Consider the following 15012-nt stretch of genomic DNA (forward strand, 5'->3'; position numbering starts at 1 on the left):
GAGAGAGGCAAACCCATTCTAATTCCATGCATCACCACACTCTCAAATTCCCCACCCTCACGAACTACCAAGATACATAGCTCGAATAGGTCAAAAGAGGGGGAAAAATAAGTCAAAAACTTACCTGGTAAAACCTGGAAATCATGTTTTCACCAAATGGTAATGTTCAGAATGCATGAAACCATTTAAAGAGCATGACCGCACCCCCCCCCCCCCCCCCCCAGAGTACAAGCACAGGGCTTGCCAAATGGAAAATGGGACTCCTGGTCCAACGACTCAACAGAGAGCCAGAAAATAAATGTAATTCAAGTACGAGAAAAGCAGACAAACATCTATTACGTAGTAGGTGGTAGTTTTTAAGTTAGGGCTTTGCTCAGACTGCCCTTGAACCTCAGGAAGACTAACCCACAGCCGTGCACACTTCTCTTATAGGGCGAGGTAGTAAGCACTTTGGACCTTGTGCACCCTGTATGGTTTCTGTTGAAGAGCATCGGTTTTATGTTTGCTTGTCTGTTTGGTTTACAACCCTTTAAATTCATAGAAATCATACTGAGCTCAAGGGCTGTGCAAAAACAGGCCGGGGACCTTTAGTCGCAAGGTCAGACACTTCCAGTGGTCCTTCCGGCTTTCCGGTGACAAACAGATCACCATGCTCCAAGGAGGCTCACATGATAGTCAAACTGAAAACTCTTCGTCATACTGAGTCATTTTCTTTCCCTTTAATTCCCACTTACGCCTCCTGCCGACCTCTGGAGTTGGCAAACTCTTCTTGAGAGCCTTTGAAATGCACGAAGACGTCTTTCCGAAAACAGTCCCAGTAATGTGCTCTGAACTTGACATGAGATGGGTTTCAGAGCCCTGGCTTTCCTAAAAACATGGCCTCCAGAATTCACACAGCGCTGGGAATGGATGAGGACTCGTTTGAACTATGATGTCACCTCATTTGGACAGAATAATGGGAATAATACTACCTATGCTCAGAGCCCCTGCTTTTGTTTGCCTTTTGGCTGCTCCGTTATCTGGGGCTTGCAGTCATTTCCATCAGGAATGGCAAACACTTAGCTTTAATGAGAGTTCGGGTTTCTGTAATCAAATACAGCCTGAGGTCTGAGGCAGTGCTCGAAAACCACTGTGTGAGCTGAGCGCCAGTGAGTTCTTTGTTTCTGCGAACTGAGCGTGAAATCCTTCGGAGGGAACGTGTCCTTTCATTAGTTAGAGAGCACAGGACAGCCGTTTAGTTATAAAAAGTGCAAACGGCAAAGGACGGGGAAGTGGCCTGCTCCTGTGTGTTGACTGGCTCTCCAACTCTCCCAAAGGAGGCCCGGACTGGCAGGCTGTGGGACGGATAGACAGACGGCTCTCGTGCGCACGTCGATGCATTCCTTATACCCAAGGAGACACTCAGGAAATTGAGATCTCGGGCACTCCGCCCCCCTCACCAGGGCCCCTCCTGGTACCTCTCTCTTCGGCACCTCTCTCCTCTCTCCTCTCTCCGATGGCCCATGGCTGGCTGCTGCACACTGAAGCCAGACAGACGTTTGGAGGAGCAGGTAGGAAATGTCAAAGGCAGCCAGTTATGTGCTTATCATGAAAATTCACTAATAGCGAAAGATCTTATCTTTGGCTTGGCATTGTGAAGTACGTTTGAGTGTTAAGAAGAGTAAAATAATAAGGTGTTTTTTAAGACATCCTTTTTCAAAATATATGCATAAAAGAGTCCCCAAAAGCTAATGAAAGATTCCTACCCTATTTTGCAAATGAAAATGTGAGTAACATAGGAACTGGGTATCTGAGCTGTACCCCCAGGGAACCCTAGAATCTAGAATCCTCTCAGGCTGTCCCAACGCCTGCCTGTTCTTTACTATTGTTTACAGTAGAGGGGGTGGTAGGAGCAGGGGTGGGGGGGTGCCTACCAGCCATCACAGCCCCATTGCCAAGACCTGCGAGCTCACTGGTTTCCTTGCAAGTTTACCTTCCAGCCTCCCAGACAAGTCAGGTTTCATCCCCACACAGCGCCGGCCTCAACAGCAGGTACCTCCAGGGGCTTCCAGGAGCCCGGCCTGCACTGTGCTGCGATGTTGTTTATGTGAGCGGTGAGGCCTTCGAGCCCCGGGAAGCATCTGCCTCTAGCTCAGTCCCAGCCCTGAGTCCCTCAGGTGGGAACCGTCAGGAGACATGCCCTTCACTCGGCAGAGCTGCGGCGGGCTGGGAGGAGCCATGCACAGGGAACGGACACAGTGTGTCTACAAGAGTTAGAACAATGTGTCTTTGCATAAACCCTCTCCTGCTGCAGGGAGGAGGGGTTAGATGCCTCTGTGTCAAGGAGTAGATACTGAGATTGGCAGGAGAGGGAAAAGGAGTTCTTTTGAAAGACCGCGTTTTCAAATCATTTGGGACCTCGAATCCTAATTAATCTGCAAACATACTGGATATGTCCCCAAAGAGGCAAGTAGGACATTTTCCCCATGGGTAGGGAAAGCTAGAAGGCTCTCAGTTTGCAAGGAGTTGGTCATCAGTACGGCGGCAACAGTGTCCCGGCTGTCACCCCCGCCCCTCCCCCCCCCCCCCAGCTCAGCGGCATTCATAGGAGGAAGGCGTGATGTTCCATTGCTGTCACCTCACCTGGAGCACGCATGCACCGAACACTTCAAACAGATGTTAGTTAACGAGCAGTGCCTTTGCTCCAAAAAGTCCCCACACATTTCTCTAGTGAACAAGTACAAATTCAGCGATTTTAATCAACATTCCCGCAGACAAGTGTGAATATGTATATGCATATATACATATATATATATAGATATCAAAACGAGAATTTACAGAGAAGATCTGATACATTTGGTCTAGCAGTGGGTGAGTCCACAGGGGGTAAATCTCAAGTAGGATATGTTTCCTTTGGCGGTGGTTTTAGCAATTCAGTTCTATGGCGTGGAAAGAGACCCGAAGCTTAGAATCAGCTGGTGTGGGAAGAGTCCAAGGAGAAAAAAGAAAGCGTGTAGCGTCCCATGAAGCCAGCCCCTGCCGTTTCCTGGAGGTGCCGAGGGGGTCTGAAGTCCGTGCCCCAGGAGTGCGAGAGTCGCCCTGAATCAGCGGGCGTCCCCTGCAGCCCGCGTTTCGATGATCTCTGGGCTGTTCTGTTGCAAGCAAACCGCATGGAGAAGCAAAGTTAATGGCGACGTTGAATCCTGTGTGCGATCTAGGCCAGGACGTGGGGCTGAACTCCAGACTGAAGATGCCCCAGTTTCCAGTGTCCGTCTCGTGGCTTTGTTGACACCGGGGGGCACAGGGGCTTGGGACACCGTCTTCCTTTTCCTGTGCACTGTGCACGGCCCTTAGTGCGAGGTAGTCCCCGGGGCCGGGCAGGGCGAGCTTTCAGTGGGCTCACCCTGTGGTTACCACTTCCCTGGAATGGAGACCCCGCACTCGTACCAGCCCACGTAGTAATAGGGGGTCCCAAAGCCAATGCTGCCGAAGCTGACGGGCTCCTGGCGGTACTGGCGGAAGTAGCCTGGAAGGGCGGAAGGGACGGGAGGGAGAGAAAATGCACCTGTGACACTTGTGATTTCTAAGGAGAAACCCGGGTTTGGTCTTCATCCCTGACCCTGGCACAGAGCTCCTACAACCCTGGGGATTTCCTAAGTGAGAAGAGCAAGTGAAGGTGTCTGGATATTTTTAGCAAATCCCTTTCAACCACACCTGAGTTGAGGTTAATAAGGTGACTTTCGAAAAGCACCTAAAGATGGGGACTGGTCACCAGAAGGACTAACCGTGTGATAAGAGGGGAGGACTTGGGAGGGAGGGCGCTGGGGAGGGGTTCAGTCACCAGTGACCACTGACCTCATCAGCCATGCCTATGTAAGGAGTGAGACGGGCGTGGGAGCTCCTGGTTGGGGGCACATGGAGATTTGGGGAGAAGGGTATGCCCTCTCCTACAAACCTTGCCCTGTGCATCTCTCCCGTCTAGCTCTTCTGCGTTACATCCATTTGCAATAAACTGGTAATCTAGCAAGCAAAAGGTCTCTCTGAATTCTGTAAGCTGATCTAGCAAGTTAATAGAACCCAAGGGGAATGTGGAGATCTTGGCTCTATAGCCACTGGTCAGAAGCTCAGGTGACAACCTGGACTTGTGACTAGTGTCTGAAGAGGGTGAGAAGAGGTCAGAAGCTCAGGTGACGACCTGGACTTGTGACTAGTGTCTGAAGAGGGTGAGAAGAGGCCAGAAGCTCAGGTGACGACCTGGACTTGTGACTAGTGTCTGAAGAAGGTGAGAAGAGGCACTCCGACGGTATAGACTGAGCCTTTACCCTGTGGGAGCTGATACTGCTCCAGGTAGATAGTGTCACAATTGAGTTGACTTGTAGGACACTCACCTGGTGTTGAGTTGCTTGGTGGCATGTGTGGGGAACCCATACTTGGAATTGGTATTAGAATCATAGCATTAAAAGTGCCCAAACCAACAGGAAAAATTCTCATCTGTACGACCTCGTTCAGACGGAAGACCTCTGATAAGTTTTTCTTGTGACAAATGTACTTCCAAATAAACACAACCATTTGGGGTAGGGTCACGGTGGCCTCTGAGGCTTATCCCAAGCATTATTTGTGGGAATAATTGTGTGTCATACAGGTGGAAAAGTGATCATCAACACCCTCTCTCTTTCTCTCTCTCCACAAGAGAAGACAACGCAGTTAACTGCTATGGAGCACTCACCACAGGGCCAGATTCCCAGCTGGGCCTCACAGAACTGGAGGCCTGGTGACAAGCCCAAGTCCCCAAGGTTTACTTCATGGAGTCTGCGGCAGATGCTTAGATTTTTTTCAAGTAAATTTCTCAAAGGAAGGAGTGCTTTAGCATTTACGACCTCTTATCCCTTGAAATACAAGTGATGCTCCAACCTCCTCAAAAAAAAATTATTTTGGCAGCCCAACAATAGCACTCACCCTGTGGTCCTGTTTACCCTTGCCAGGTGAGAGGGCACCTGCCATTCTACCAGTGAGTGTACTGATTAGCCGGCACCTTTGTTTAGAGCCAAAACCATGATGACAGTTGAACTCACTGAAATATAAATAATGCACAGGATAGGAACCCTGGGGTACTGTAAGATCCTGAAAAAATGTGAATTTAGCATCTTTAGTTTGATGGTTAGTTTTCTGTATCAATTTGGCTAGGCTATGGGTACCCAGATATTTGCTCAAATATTATTCTAGGTCTTTCTGTGAAAGTGTGTTTTAGATGAGATTAACAATAAAATCCACAGACTTTGAGTAAAACAGATTACCCTCCATAATGTGGGTGAGCCTCACCCAATCAGTTGAAGGCCCTAATACAAAAAGACTAACACCCCCTAAAAGGATGGTGTTCTGCAAGCAGACTCACACTGCAACACTGACTTCCCTTGGTCTCCAGCCTGCTGGTCTACCCTGCAGACTCTACCATCATGAGCCAATTTCTTGAAAAATACCAATCTTTCTCCCCATCGCCACCCCCATTGTTTTTGTTTTTCTGGAAAACCCTCGCTATACTTATTTTACTGTTTGGTGTATTTTATTGTATCTTATTTCTTTGAAAATGAGTAACTTTATACCACTTTTTTCCCCAAGCTAAAACAGTTGCTAGGTCAGGAACATCTCATGTCTCGAAAAGGCCAGATTGCTTTATGTTGAGTGTGTAGAGGGGAAAGTGTTGGACTTCACTCCGTTGTTTCGTTTGTTTGTTTGTTTGCTGGGGGAGTTGGTAACATATGCAAGTTGTTCACATTGGAGGTGAATATACTTGTTCTTGCCTTATAATGCCCTAATCAAATACAGTTGCTCCGTTGGTTGCTTCCTGAAGCGTATCATGGTTGGTTTGAATTTTTTTATTTTTTCTTTCTCTCTACTCCTGTTCTTGCCAATCTCCACCTGGAAGTCCCTCCAACTTGTGCACGTCTAGGTGCCTTTTGACTTGCCCAGACTCTCTCTTCTGAAACCTCTTCTAACTGGCCTCAGATGGCCTGCCTCCCTTGAACTCAGACAGGGACTGTCATCTGCACAATTACCTGACAACAGGACAATCACGTGACAGAACTCTTGTCATCATCTACCCTTTCACTGGACACCGTTAGTTACCTTCATATACACTGCTCACAAAAATCAGGGGACCAGGGACGTGCACACCCTCCAGTGCTGTCAGCCTTTTGTATGTGCGTTTTCACCAATGACAGAGAAGCTGGTTTTGCATCTCATTTACATAGTGGAACAACTTTGACTTGTTTGCTTTTCTGATGTTCTTGTTTAATAAAAAAAAAATCAAATGCTTTGTTTTATCGCCTCATATTCATTTTGAAATATCCCCTAATTTTTGCGAGCAGTATATTTATCTCCCCTCTCCAGTAATGAGCCCTCTTCCTGAGAGACGGGCTAAGATCTGAGTCCACTGTATCCCCGCCTTCCCGGGCACACCCCAGTCCCAGCACAGGGAAGGAGTATTCTGTTGGGTTTTTTATTTGCATGATCCGAAATGCTGCCGACACCGACCTGTCTTGGAATGGCAACCCCACGGCAGGGCCAGGGTGAACATCTCCATGCCTTCACCTTCCTCCCTCAGCCCCCAAGGAACATGCTGAGTTGTTCTCATTACCTTGAATGTTCGGGAGGGCCTCTATGTAGGACTGAGGCCCCGTCCTCCCATCAAGGTGCGAATCCACGAACTGACAGTGATCCTCGCCTCTTCCCCAGCTGTCCCCAATGCTGTGGAATGTGTCTTCAGGGAGAAACGAGATCAGTCAATGACAGCTCAAAAAATGCCACCGCCGGCGTAGGAGTGGGCACAGGTGCCGGAGACGATTTGAACTGGGTACATTCCTTAAACCCCGTGTGTCATACTTCCCATGTTTGAAAAATGGTGCTAATGACACCAACCTAGAGTGTTGTGAAAGGCCTCAGAGAGATCGCGTATGCTACATAGTCAACACCTGTTCATTAAATGGAGACTATTAATATTACAGGCCGTTTCACGTTTTACTCCTTGTATTTTTTTTTTTTAAGGAATAGGTGAAACAAATCTAGTCAAAGAATGCATTATGAAATAATTATTGAAGGCATGACGAGCTATAAAAATAGAAGGACCCGTTTTCATACGTAACCGGGAGAGTGTGTCTGTGCACGTGGCACTGTCCGTGGTGCTGAACCCCAGGGCACAGTAGGGCAGACCCTGGGATCCTGGAGAGGGCTCTGTAACCTCCCCTAACAGTTCTGAGTCACGGTGGGGGGGGGGGGGGGCAGTGGAAGAAGAGAAAAGAAAGAGGAGAGAGAGAAGCAAACAGCCGGCGGGTGTGGAGAGAGGCATCCACAGTGAGAAACTCCCAGAGTGGGATTGTCAGGGAGACTTTGTTCTCACGTTATCTTGAAATGATACCACTAGCAAGCAAGCAAGAAAAACAACAACAATAACAAAAAAAACATAACAAAACATAAACTAGCTGAAGGAAATTTGTATGTTTTAAGAAATTTCAAGTTGTGCACGTTTTGAAAGAAAAATCAAGTTGTGTAGGTGGGTGAGTCAGAAGCAGCTGAGTCAGCACGGCGTTGTGAAATGTTAGTAGGTACAGTGTGTGCGTCGTTCTTTGTTTTAATCCATACCCATGATGAGAACAATGTAATTTTATTTGGACACAGAGCAAATTGTGCCGCGATGTATGTTTCACCATCTCTTTCTCTGCAAAGTCGCGCCAATGGCAGGGAATGAAGGAGGTATTTACTCAATTCTTCCAGTTTATTCTTGCGCCTATTACTACTGAATTAATGGAGAAAAACTGGCCTTTGAGTTTATAACAGAACTTTGGATTTCATTTCTAACCTGTAGTATATTTAAAAATACATATATTTCTGGGTACCAGTGTAGAAACTAGCTACCCTAAAATACAGCCTGCAGAAACTGGCTTGTACTTGAGCCAGACCTGAATATATTTTTATGCGCCTGCTATGTCAAGTTAATATCTCATAAAATCAAAATTTCTCATGCTCTCCCGCAGCCAGGCAGCCAGCCAGCCAGCCTCGGGGTCCTACCTTTCAGGTTGTCGCTGAGGTAGATCTTATACCGCAGTGAGTTACAGAGGACGACCCCCACAAACTTTCTGTACCACGTCCGCTTCACATACTGCCGGCCGTGGCAGTCCGTGTAGCCAGGGTCATGTTTAAAAGCAAACGGGATCCAGATGGGCTCGCCACCTTGACAACAGAAAAACACCAAGTTGTGGCATGCCACAGTGTTTATTGTTGCATAAAGCACCAGTAAATCTGACTGATTCGCTGGGCCTTCCTCCTTCCTCAGGGCTTTTCTGAGCAAAGCTTTCCCGCCTCTCAATGGGCATCCTCTTCCTCTTTCTTTTTCTTTCTTAGGACTGGAATACAATTGGGGAATTCCTTTTACTTGAACATAGTGAAGGGATTCTCAGAGTACGGAAAGGGATTTCAGCCTCAAGGAAAATAAACTGTAGCAAATTTGATCTTGTGGGGCATGCCATCCGACCCCTGTCCCCACAAGTCCCTCAACATAGACTCCTACTGTTCTTGTCACTCATAAGACCTGTCCTGAACTTAAATTAAGTAATAGAGCTTTCTCAGCTTTTTTTTAAGTAAAATTTTGTTGTATACTTAATGCATTTTGTTCTCTTCTTAAGAACTTAAAAGATTCAAAGGGGGTTGAATGCAAATAAACTTATCTATTCTCATAGATATTGGACACACATAATGGTTGTCTTATAGATATTGGCTGCTACGGCCCTATTAAAAAAAAATTCCCAGATATTCTGTTCCCTGGATTAGGATAAAGGGTGAAAAGAGACCGTATAAGTTGTTATAAAATTATAAAAAATGCAAAAATGGACCAGCATTTCTACTTGCAATTGTAACCATCTCATATTCAATATTAAACTTGATTACTAAAATATCAAGTTTATCAAGTTGAGGGACTTACCTGGTGGCCTTACGACAAGCAGAGGGTTGTCTGTAGAATGAAAAAGAAATAACTGACATCATTATCACAGTTCACAACCACACGATTGCTGAAATGTTTATTCTAATTGAAAGGGCTACTGCCCAAACTGGAACAGGTTAAAAAAAAAAAGGTAAGGTTTACAATATTTGACAACATTTTTCCTTAGCTTTCATTGTGTAAGCATTTCACTATTTATATAGATGCTCTGGGTCTCTGAAAATAATATTTTGGCATTGGGTATGACAAAATAATTAGAAACTCGCACTGTGTCTTAAAATGTGTCCATCTTGGGAAAACAGTTCTGTGGTTTCTTAAAAAGGTAACTATGTGTCCATTACACGATCCATCCGTTGTACTCTAGTATTTATCGGACAGAAATTAAAATGTGTCCATACCAATACTTACCCATGAATGCTTGCAGAGGTTCTATTGTTAATAGCCAGAAAGCGGAAACAATCCCATGTCTATCAACAGGTGAGAGAATGAACGACTTGTGACCGTACAATAGAACACTGATAAGTAGTAAAAGAGAATAAACTACTTTGTAACTTCCTACGCTCGGGCCGATTTAGGACCTCAGTTTTCCTCAGTTTTTTTGATAGATGCTTAAATTTGAATTAGTGGGGATTTTTCTATAGATCTTTCTCATGTTAATTCTGATCATTGCCAAAAGTCCGCCTTGTTTTTTAGGAAATGTGGCCATAAACCCAGACATGCTCCTAGCTTCGGCGCATTAGCCACCGATAGCGGTTCTTCCCTTATCCCTCCTTAGCTACCGATGGGAGACACGCTTCATCGATGACACAGGTGCACACGCTGTGGCGGCCCTTTGTCTACGTCTCCAGAGTAGAGCACCTTCTCTGTACTGGAAACAGAAGATTTCCTTTTGTTCCACTTTATCTGATTCGGGAGATTTCCGGGGTCATTCCATTTAGAAATATCTCCGAATGAGAAGTGCCCTGGACTCGAGCTCCATGTAGGAAATACAGTAACCAAAGGGAAGCTGGAGTTTCTGTTTCAGCACGGAGCTGGCTCAGCGGCGCGTCCGAAGGCGGCCTGGCCGACAGCCTCCGGCCCCCTTTCTCCGGCGTGGGCGTGGCTTCCCACGTGGCCAGGCTGCTAACCCAGCAACTGTCTCCACGGTCAGCTCCATGTGCTGCCTCCGACAGTGAACACAGGAGCCTTTTACTGAAGGGCCTCAGAGCACCCAGCCTCCCCCAGCAGGGACATCCTGTGGGCGACACTGCGTGTGAGACCCTACTTCCATTAAACTCTGCGCGTTAAGTCAAGACAACGCAGTGTTAGAAGCGGCTGCCTCTCAGGCCTCCTGATATTGAAGCTCTTCAGCTGTTGGCAGTAAAACAATTATCTCTGCAACTACCTACATCTTTTACAGATAGAGTCACACTTTTCTTTCCCACATGGTTGGAAACTAGGATTTCCCCTAGTTTTCGTTGGAATTTGACCTTTCTACTTTCCAGGCCGTTCCAATAATGACTAGTTTTAATTTTATGATCCAAGGTTTAACCTAGTGGAAAGAAAACAATGTGTGTTTTGTAAAGCAGTATCCAATGTGAATTCATTAAATAGAAAAGTCGAGATATTATGTCTTCAGTTTTTCTTCTATTGTGGTCAGTAAGTATTTCAAATCATTTGTTTTTGAGAAAAGGAAAAAAAAAAATAAGTCAGCCGTACCTGATTCTGTAACAAATGAGACCGAAGGGCTGATGGGTCCATATCCATGAGGATTTTTGGCTTGAACTTTAAAATAATACCTGAAATTGGAAGAAAACGCTGTTTGAAGGTAGAAGCTTTAGTTCCGTGTAATGAGACAGATTCCCAAGCTACCGAGCATCTACTCTGTGGCAGAGTTTCACCACTTTTTTTTTTTAAACTAATGCATACATCACAGCTATTTCTTCATATTTTTATCTGAACTTTCTCATTTTCTCATAACATTTCAAAATAATACAATTAACAGCATAGACATGTGGCTCATGGGAACGGAAAGGGTGTACTGGGCCAATCAGTCACTCAGAGATAGTGGGCACCACGGGCTGTCCTGCCCCGTGGGACGTGTCCCTGGATGAACCTCCCCTCCCCACGCACACGTGTCCTGCTCCGGTCCCGCAGCTCGAGGCCCGCAGCTCGAGAGGGAGAGGCCGGAGCCGCCGCCGCTTACGCAGCAGATTCACACTTTAACCTAATTCTCATCGCTGGTCTCCGTGGGAAAAAGCAGGCTGTCTGACCCAGTTGGGGTTGTTGGCAGAGGGAGCGTGAACCGGGCAGAGGTCGGTGTCCTCGGTGGCGCTCACGTGACGGCATGCTGGGTGCGTGACCAGTGCGGGGCTGGCTCCGGAGCTTTAAAACAGTTCCGAGGGCCCGGGGCCTCCAGGAAGCAGAGGCGGGGCCAGCGAGGGGGTGTGGGGGGGGGCTGGGGGGTTCTGCTGTAGGTTTAGCCCTTGTCTTGGAACGGAGGACCTGCTGGAAGGCACAGCATCTGAATCAGCTTCTTCAGAGGGAGACCGATACGTCCCCTGGGTGGGGAGCCCCAGAGCACCCTGCTTTGCTTTCTCAGGAGCTACAGGACTAAGGGGGGGCCGAGAACTACCGTGGAGCGCTGTGTTCACCCCCCCCCCCCCCGCGCCCATGCTCTCCTAGGCCTCAGCTACCTAGAGGCCAGGAAGCGGGCCAAGTCCCGTGGGCGTGGCTCTGCCAGGCCGGAGAGTTCACGACAAGCCTGTCCCTGTGGCTCCCGGCCAGCGGGAGCTACACGTCCTGGTGACGGAATTCCTTGATTAAGTCGGGCACACAGATCATCTGCACGAATGAAAATGCACTAACTTTTTAAAAGGTGAATCATTGACATTCAGAGAGCAGAGGCCCATGTCTGCCGTGCCGCTGTCTGGGCACCAAGCCTCTGAGCTCCGGTGCTCACCCAGGGGACCAGCGGCCCCACCGTTAGGACAGAGAGCACGGGGTTCCGCACTTGACTAAAACTCGGAGCTGGCTGAAATGGCTGAAACGATTAAGGCGTTTGGTAAAATGAGTCTTCGATTAGCCTTTCAAGAAAGTCATCCACATCTCCTAAGGGCAGAATCCTTTTCACAGTTTCACTGACGAGAACAAAAAGATGTGCACAGTTAAGAGTGCACGGCTTTCCAGATCGCGACCCCCTCGCGGTCTTCCCGGTTACGCGCACGTCCATTCAGCGCTGCGGAGTCATTGAAAGCAAACCTCTGTGGGCAGCTCAAGCGGTGGGGTCGGCATATGTTAGTGATACTGGCTGAGCTGACAGATACATTTTTTCCCCTTAAAAAGGGGGAAATCAAAACCTAATGAATGACACTTATATTCTGAGGCTGCAGGGGACATTTCTACTGAGTGTTTCTCCAGCCAGCGCTGGGGCCAGCCTGATGCCCTCCCCCCAAGCTCCGAGTTCAGCCGCCGTGCAGTGGAGGGGATGCTAAGCAGGGTGGCCCGGGGCTCTGGGGAAGCTTGTCCGGCCTCCGCTCTAGCAGTGTGCCTGACCACCGAAACCTCAGGATGCTGCCAGCCTGCCCGCCCGGTCCGCACCGCCATTCTAACCTCCACAAAGCCCGCGCGGCCCCGTTTCCAAAGACGCATTTCGCTTGAACTTCACCTAATGTGTCAAAGTACACTGAAACAGGCTGAGCTGAAAAGTAACACGGAGTGGTGATAAAAAAATGTCAAGTTCCTACTTTCAAAAGCCACATTAAGCTTTTCCTATGAGCTGAAATATTTCATCCTCTGAGAAGCGTCTCTGCCTCGTCCAAGTCACAGGGGCAAGCCATGCCTTGCCTCTTGCTATACAGCCTTTGGCCCTTCTTTTGAATGGACTCCACAGCAACAAATCTTTGTCCTTTTAAGTGTGGATTAAAATACGCGGGCCCTGGAAAGTGAGCTGGCGCGGAGTTGGCTGAAGCGTGCCCACGTGAAGTCAAAAGCAAGATCCAACTAAACAGGACCACGGCTGGTTTCCATACTCTGGCTCCTCTTGAGCCCACGGACTTCTTGTGTCTCCTCGGCAGGGGACTCTGACGTCGGCCCCTGGGGAGCCCTGGGGTCTGCGATGGGAATGGGAGGACACAGACCCCTGGAGGGAGCCTGCGGGTTCCTAAAGGGAGCCCACCAGAGCCCGGCTGCAGGAGGGTCATGTGGGGGGGACAGCAGCATCCTTATACCACAGTGACCCTTTCCTCGCTGGAAAGGTTCTGCAGCCATTCGGAGGGGTTTGGAGGAGACAGAGGGAGGAGGTGCCAGGGCCCGCACCTGAGCCAGCATGCCTGGCGGAAAGGGTGACCGATGCCCCGGGAAGGCACCCTGGGGAGGCCTCAACAGCAGCTGCTGTCCCCAGTCCGCCCACCAGGGAGCTGAGCATGGGCGGAGGCTAGGACAGAAGCCACAGGGGACCCCACAGGCCCTCTGGGACCAGCCTGTCCAGCCCTGGGCCTTCTCACCCCTCCGGCCACACGGGCCTCCCTGCCTTCCCAGAGAAGGCCGCCTTTCTGAACATCCTTTGTGCCTGGAACCGCTTGGCCTCGCCCTTCCCTCCTCCTCTGGGTTAACAGCGGCTTATCTGACTTCCCCAGTGAGGCCGACCCCTTGACCCCTCAGCCCCCAGCTCAGAAACAAGACCCCTGTCTATGCTGTTTCCAAACAGTGTTTCCTCTGCCAGACTGAGCAGCGGGAGGACCAGACCACGGTGTGGTTTACCACCCGGCCCGGCTCCCCCTCCCCGCCCGCCCTCAGCGCGCAGGGTGGTGCCTGGCACAGAGCAAGCAGTAAGCACTCAGTGCATCCTGGCTCATTCACACGTGTTGAAAGAATGAGTAAACCTTCATCCTGCATAACCATCTCCCGACGTGATTCAAAACTCAGCGTCAGCCTGGCAGCAAAAGTTGTGGAAAAACCGCCGGACTTGGGGCTGGGGCCCAGAAGGCTGGACTCCGTTCCGGAGCGAGGGGCCCGGGCAGAGCAGCGCCCGGGGCGGCCGTGTGGTCAGGGCATGCTTGCTGCACACGCCAGAGAACGGGGGTCGACCCGTTCGCTCTGCGCTTTCTTTCCATTAGTTAGTTTTCATCACTATCAGGGAAAAATAAAGTGTTTCTCCTCAACTTCTTAATCTGCTGCTTGCTTTTTATCTGCCCCAATCCTGAAATTCACGATAGTTTCTAAGCTCAGTTCAAGTGAGCCCGGGCGCGTGCTGAGACGCCCGAGGAGAGGCCCCGGCCAGCGGCAGTGTCCGGTTACCCAGGGCTGGCGTCCAGTTCCTGAACAGAAACTTAGTCCATTTCTGTTTAAGGACAGTATTTTGTTCCAACCTGCGCTGTGTTCCTCTGACTATATAGAAAATGGGAGACCTTGGGACCACAGTCATGTCATTTGCTACATAAATAGGGTGGCTTGACGTGACAGGGTGCACTGGAGCCATTTGTACAGGCTTGAGCCAGGCGATCATTGAATATTAAGGAATTCTGAATACTCACTGGCAGCTTGGAATTGGCCGTGGTGGGAGTATTTACACTACAGGAATTGGCAAACATCAAATTCCAGGGAATTTTGTTTTCTTCCCAGACAGCTGGTTTATAAGCACACCACTGCTCAACCATCACGTGTTTGGTGCTGCACCCATGTTCACCCACCAGGGAAGCTTTCCTGATGGCCATTACCATCAAAACCAGATAGTGTAAAAGCAGAAATGAGCACTCCCTGCCTCGTACCCTTGGGAACAAGTTTTGCATATTTCACACTGAAGGCTACAAACTCGGGCTCCCAGATAGCCAGCCCTCTGGCCAGCCAGCTACTGGCCCAGTTTAGAAAGATGTGGTTGCGATATATATTAACGTGTAAAATGCATCTTCCTTGAATGATCTAGACTTTTACATCATGGAGTTTGAGTGCCAGTTAATTAAAATGTTTAGCCATTGCTGCTCCATTAATGTCCCATGTGAAGATTACGCTATCTAATGCTATCCCAATGGATCAATTCCTTTCCACACACAGAACAACTTGTGTTC

At 48.8% G+C, this 15012-nt stretch overlaps 1 protein-coding gene across 2 annotated transcripts in view; it reads right to left on the minus strand.

Moving 5' to 3' along the window:
* Positions 1 to 2715: 2715 nt before the first annotated feature.
* FNDC1 (fibronectin type III domain containing 1) overlaps positions 2716 to 15012 on the minus strand; it is a 92609-nt gene continuing 80312 nt past the window's right edge. For both annotated transcript variants that reach the window (XM_066372916.1, XM_066372915.1), the window contains 5 exons: positions 10667 to 10746; positions 8951 to 8980; positions 8041 to 8202; positions 6614 to 6736; positions 2716 to 3505 (listed from right to left, as the gene is read on the minus strand). In XM_066372916.1, coding sequence (XP_066229013.1) covers positions 3390 to 3505; positions 6614 to 6736; positions 8041 to 8202; positions 8951 to 8980; positions 10667 to 10746 — 511 coding nt within the window. In that variant the 3' untranslated portion in view covers positions 2716 to 3389. The remainder of the gene's footprint in view (positions 3506 to 6613; positions 6737 to 8040; positions 8203 to 8950; positions 8981 to 10666; positions 10747 to 15012) is intronic.

Source organism: Saccopteryx leptura, chromosome 3, assembly GCF_036850995.1.
Source record: "Saccopteryx leptura isolate mSacLep1 chromosome 3, mSacLep1_pri_phased_curated, whole genome shotgun sequence".
Taxonomy (NCBI): domain Eukaryota; kingdom Metazoa; phylum Chordata; class Mammalia; order Chiroptera; family Emballonuridae; genus Saccopteryx; species Saccopteryx leptura.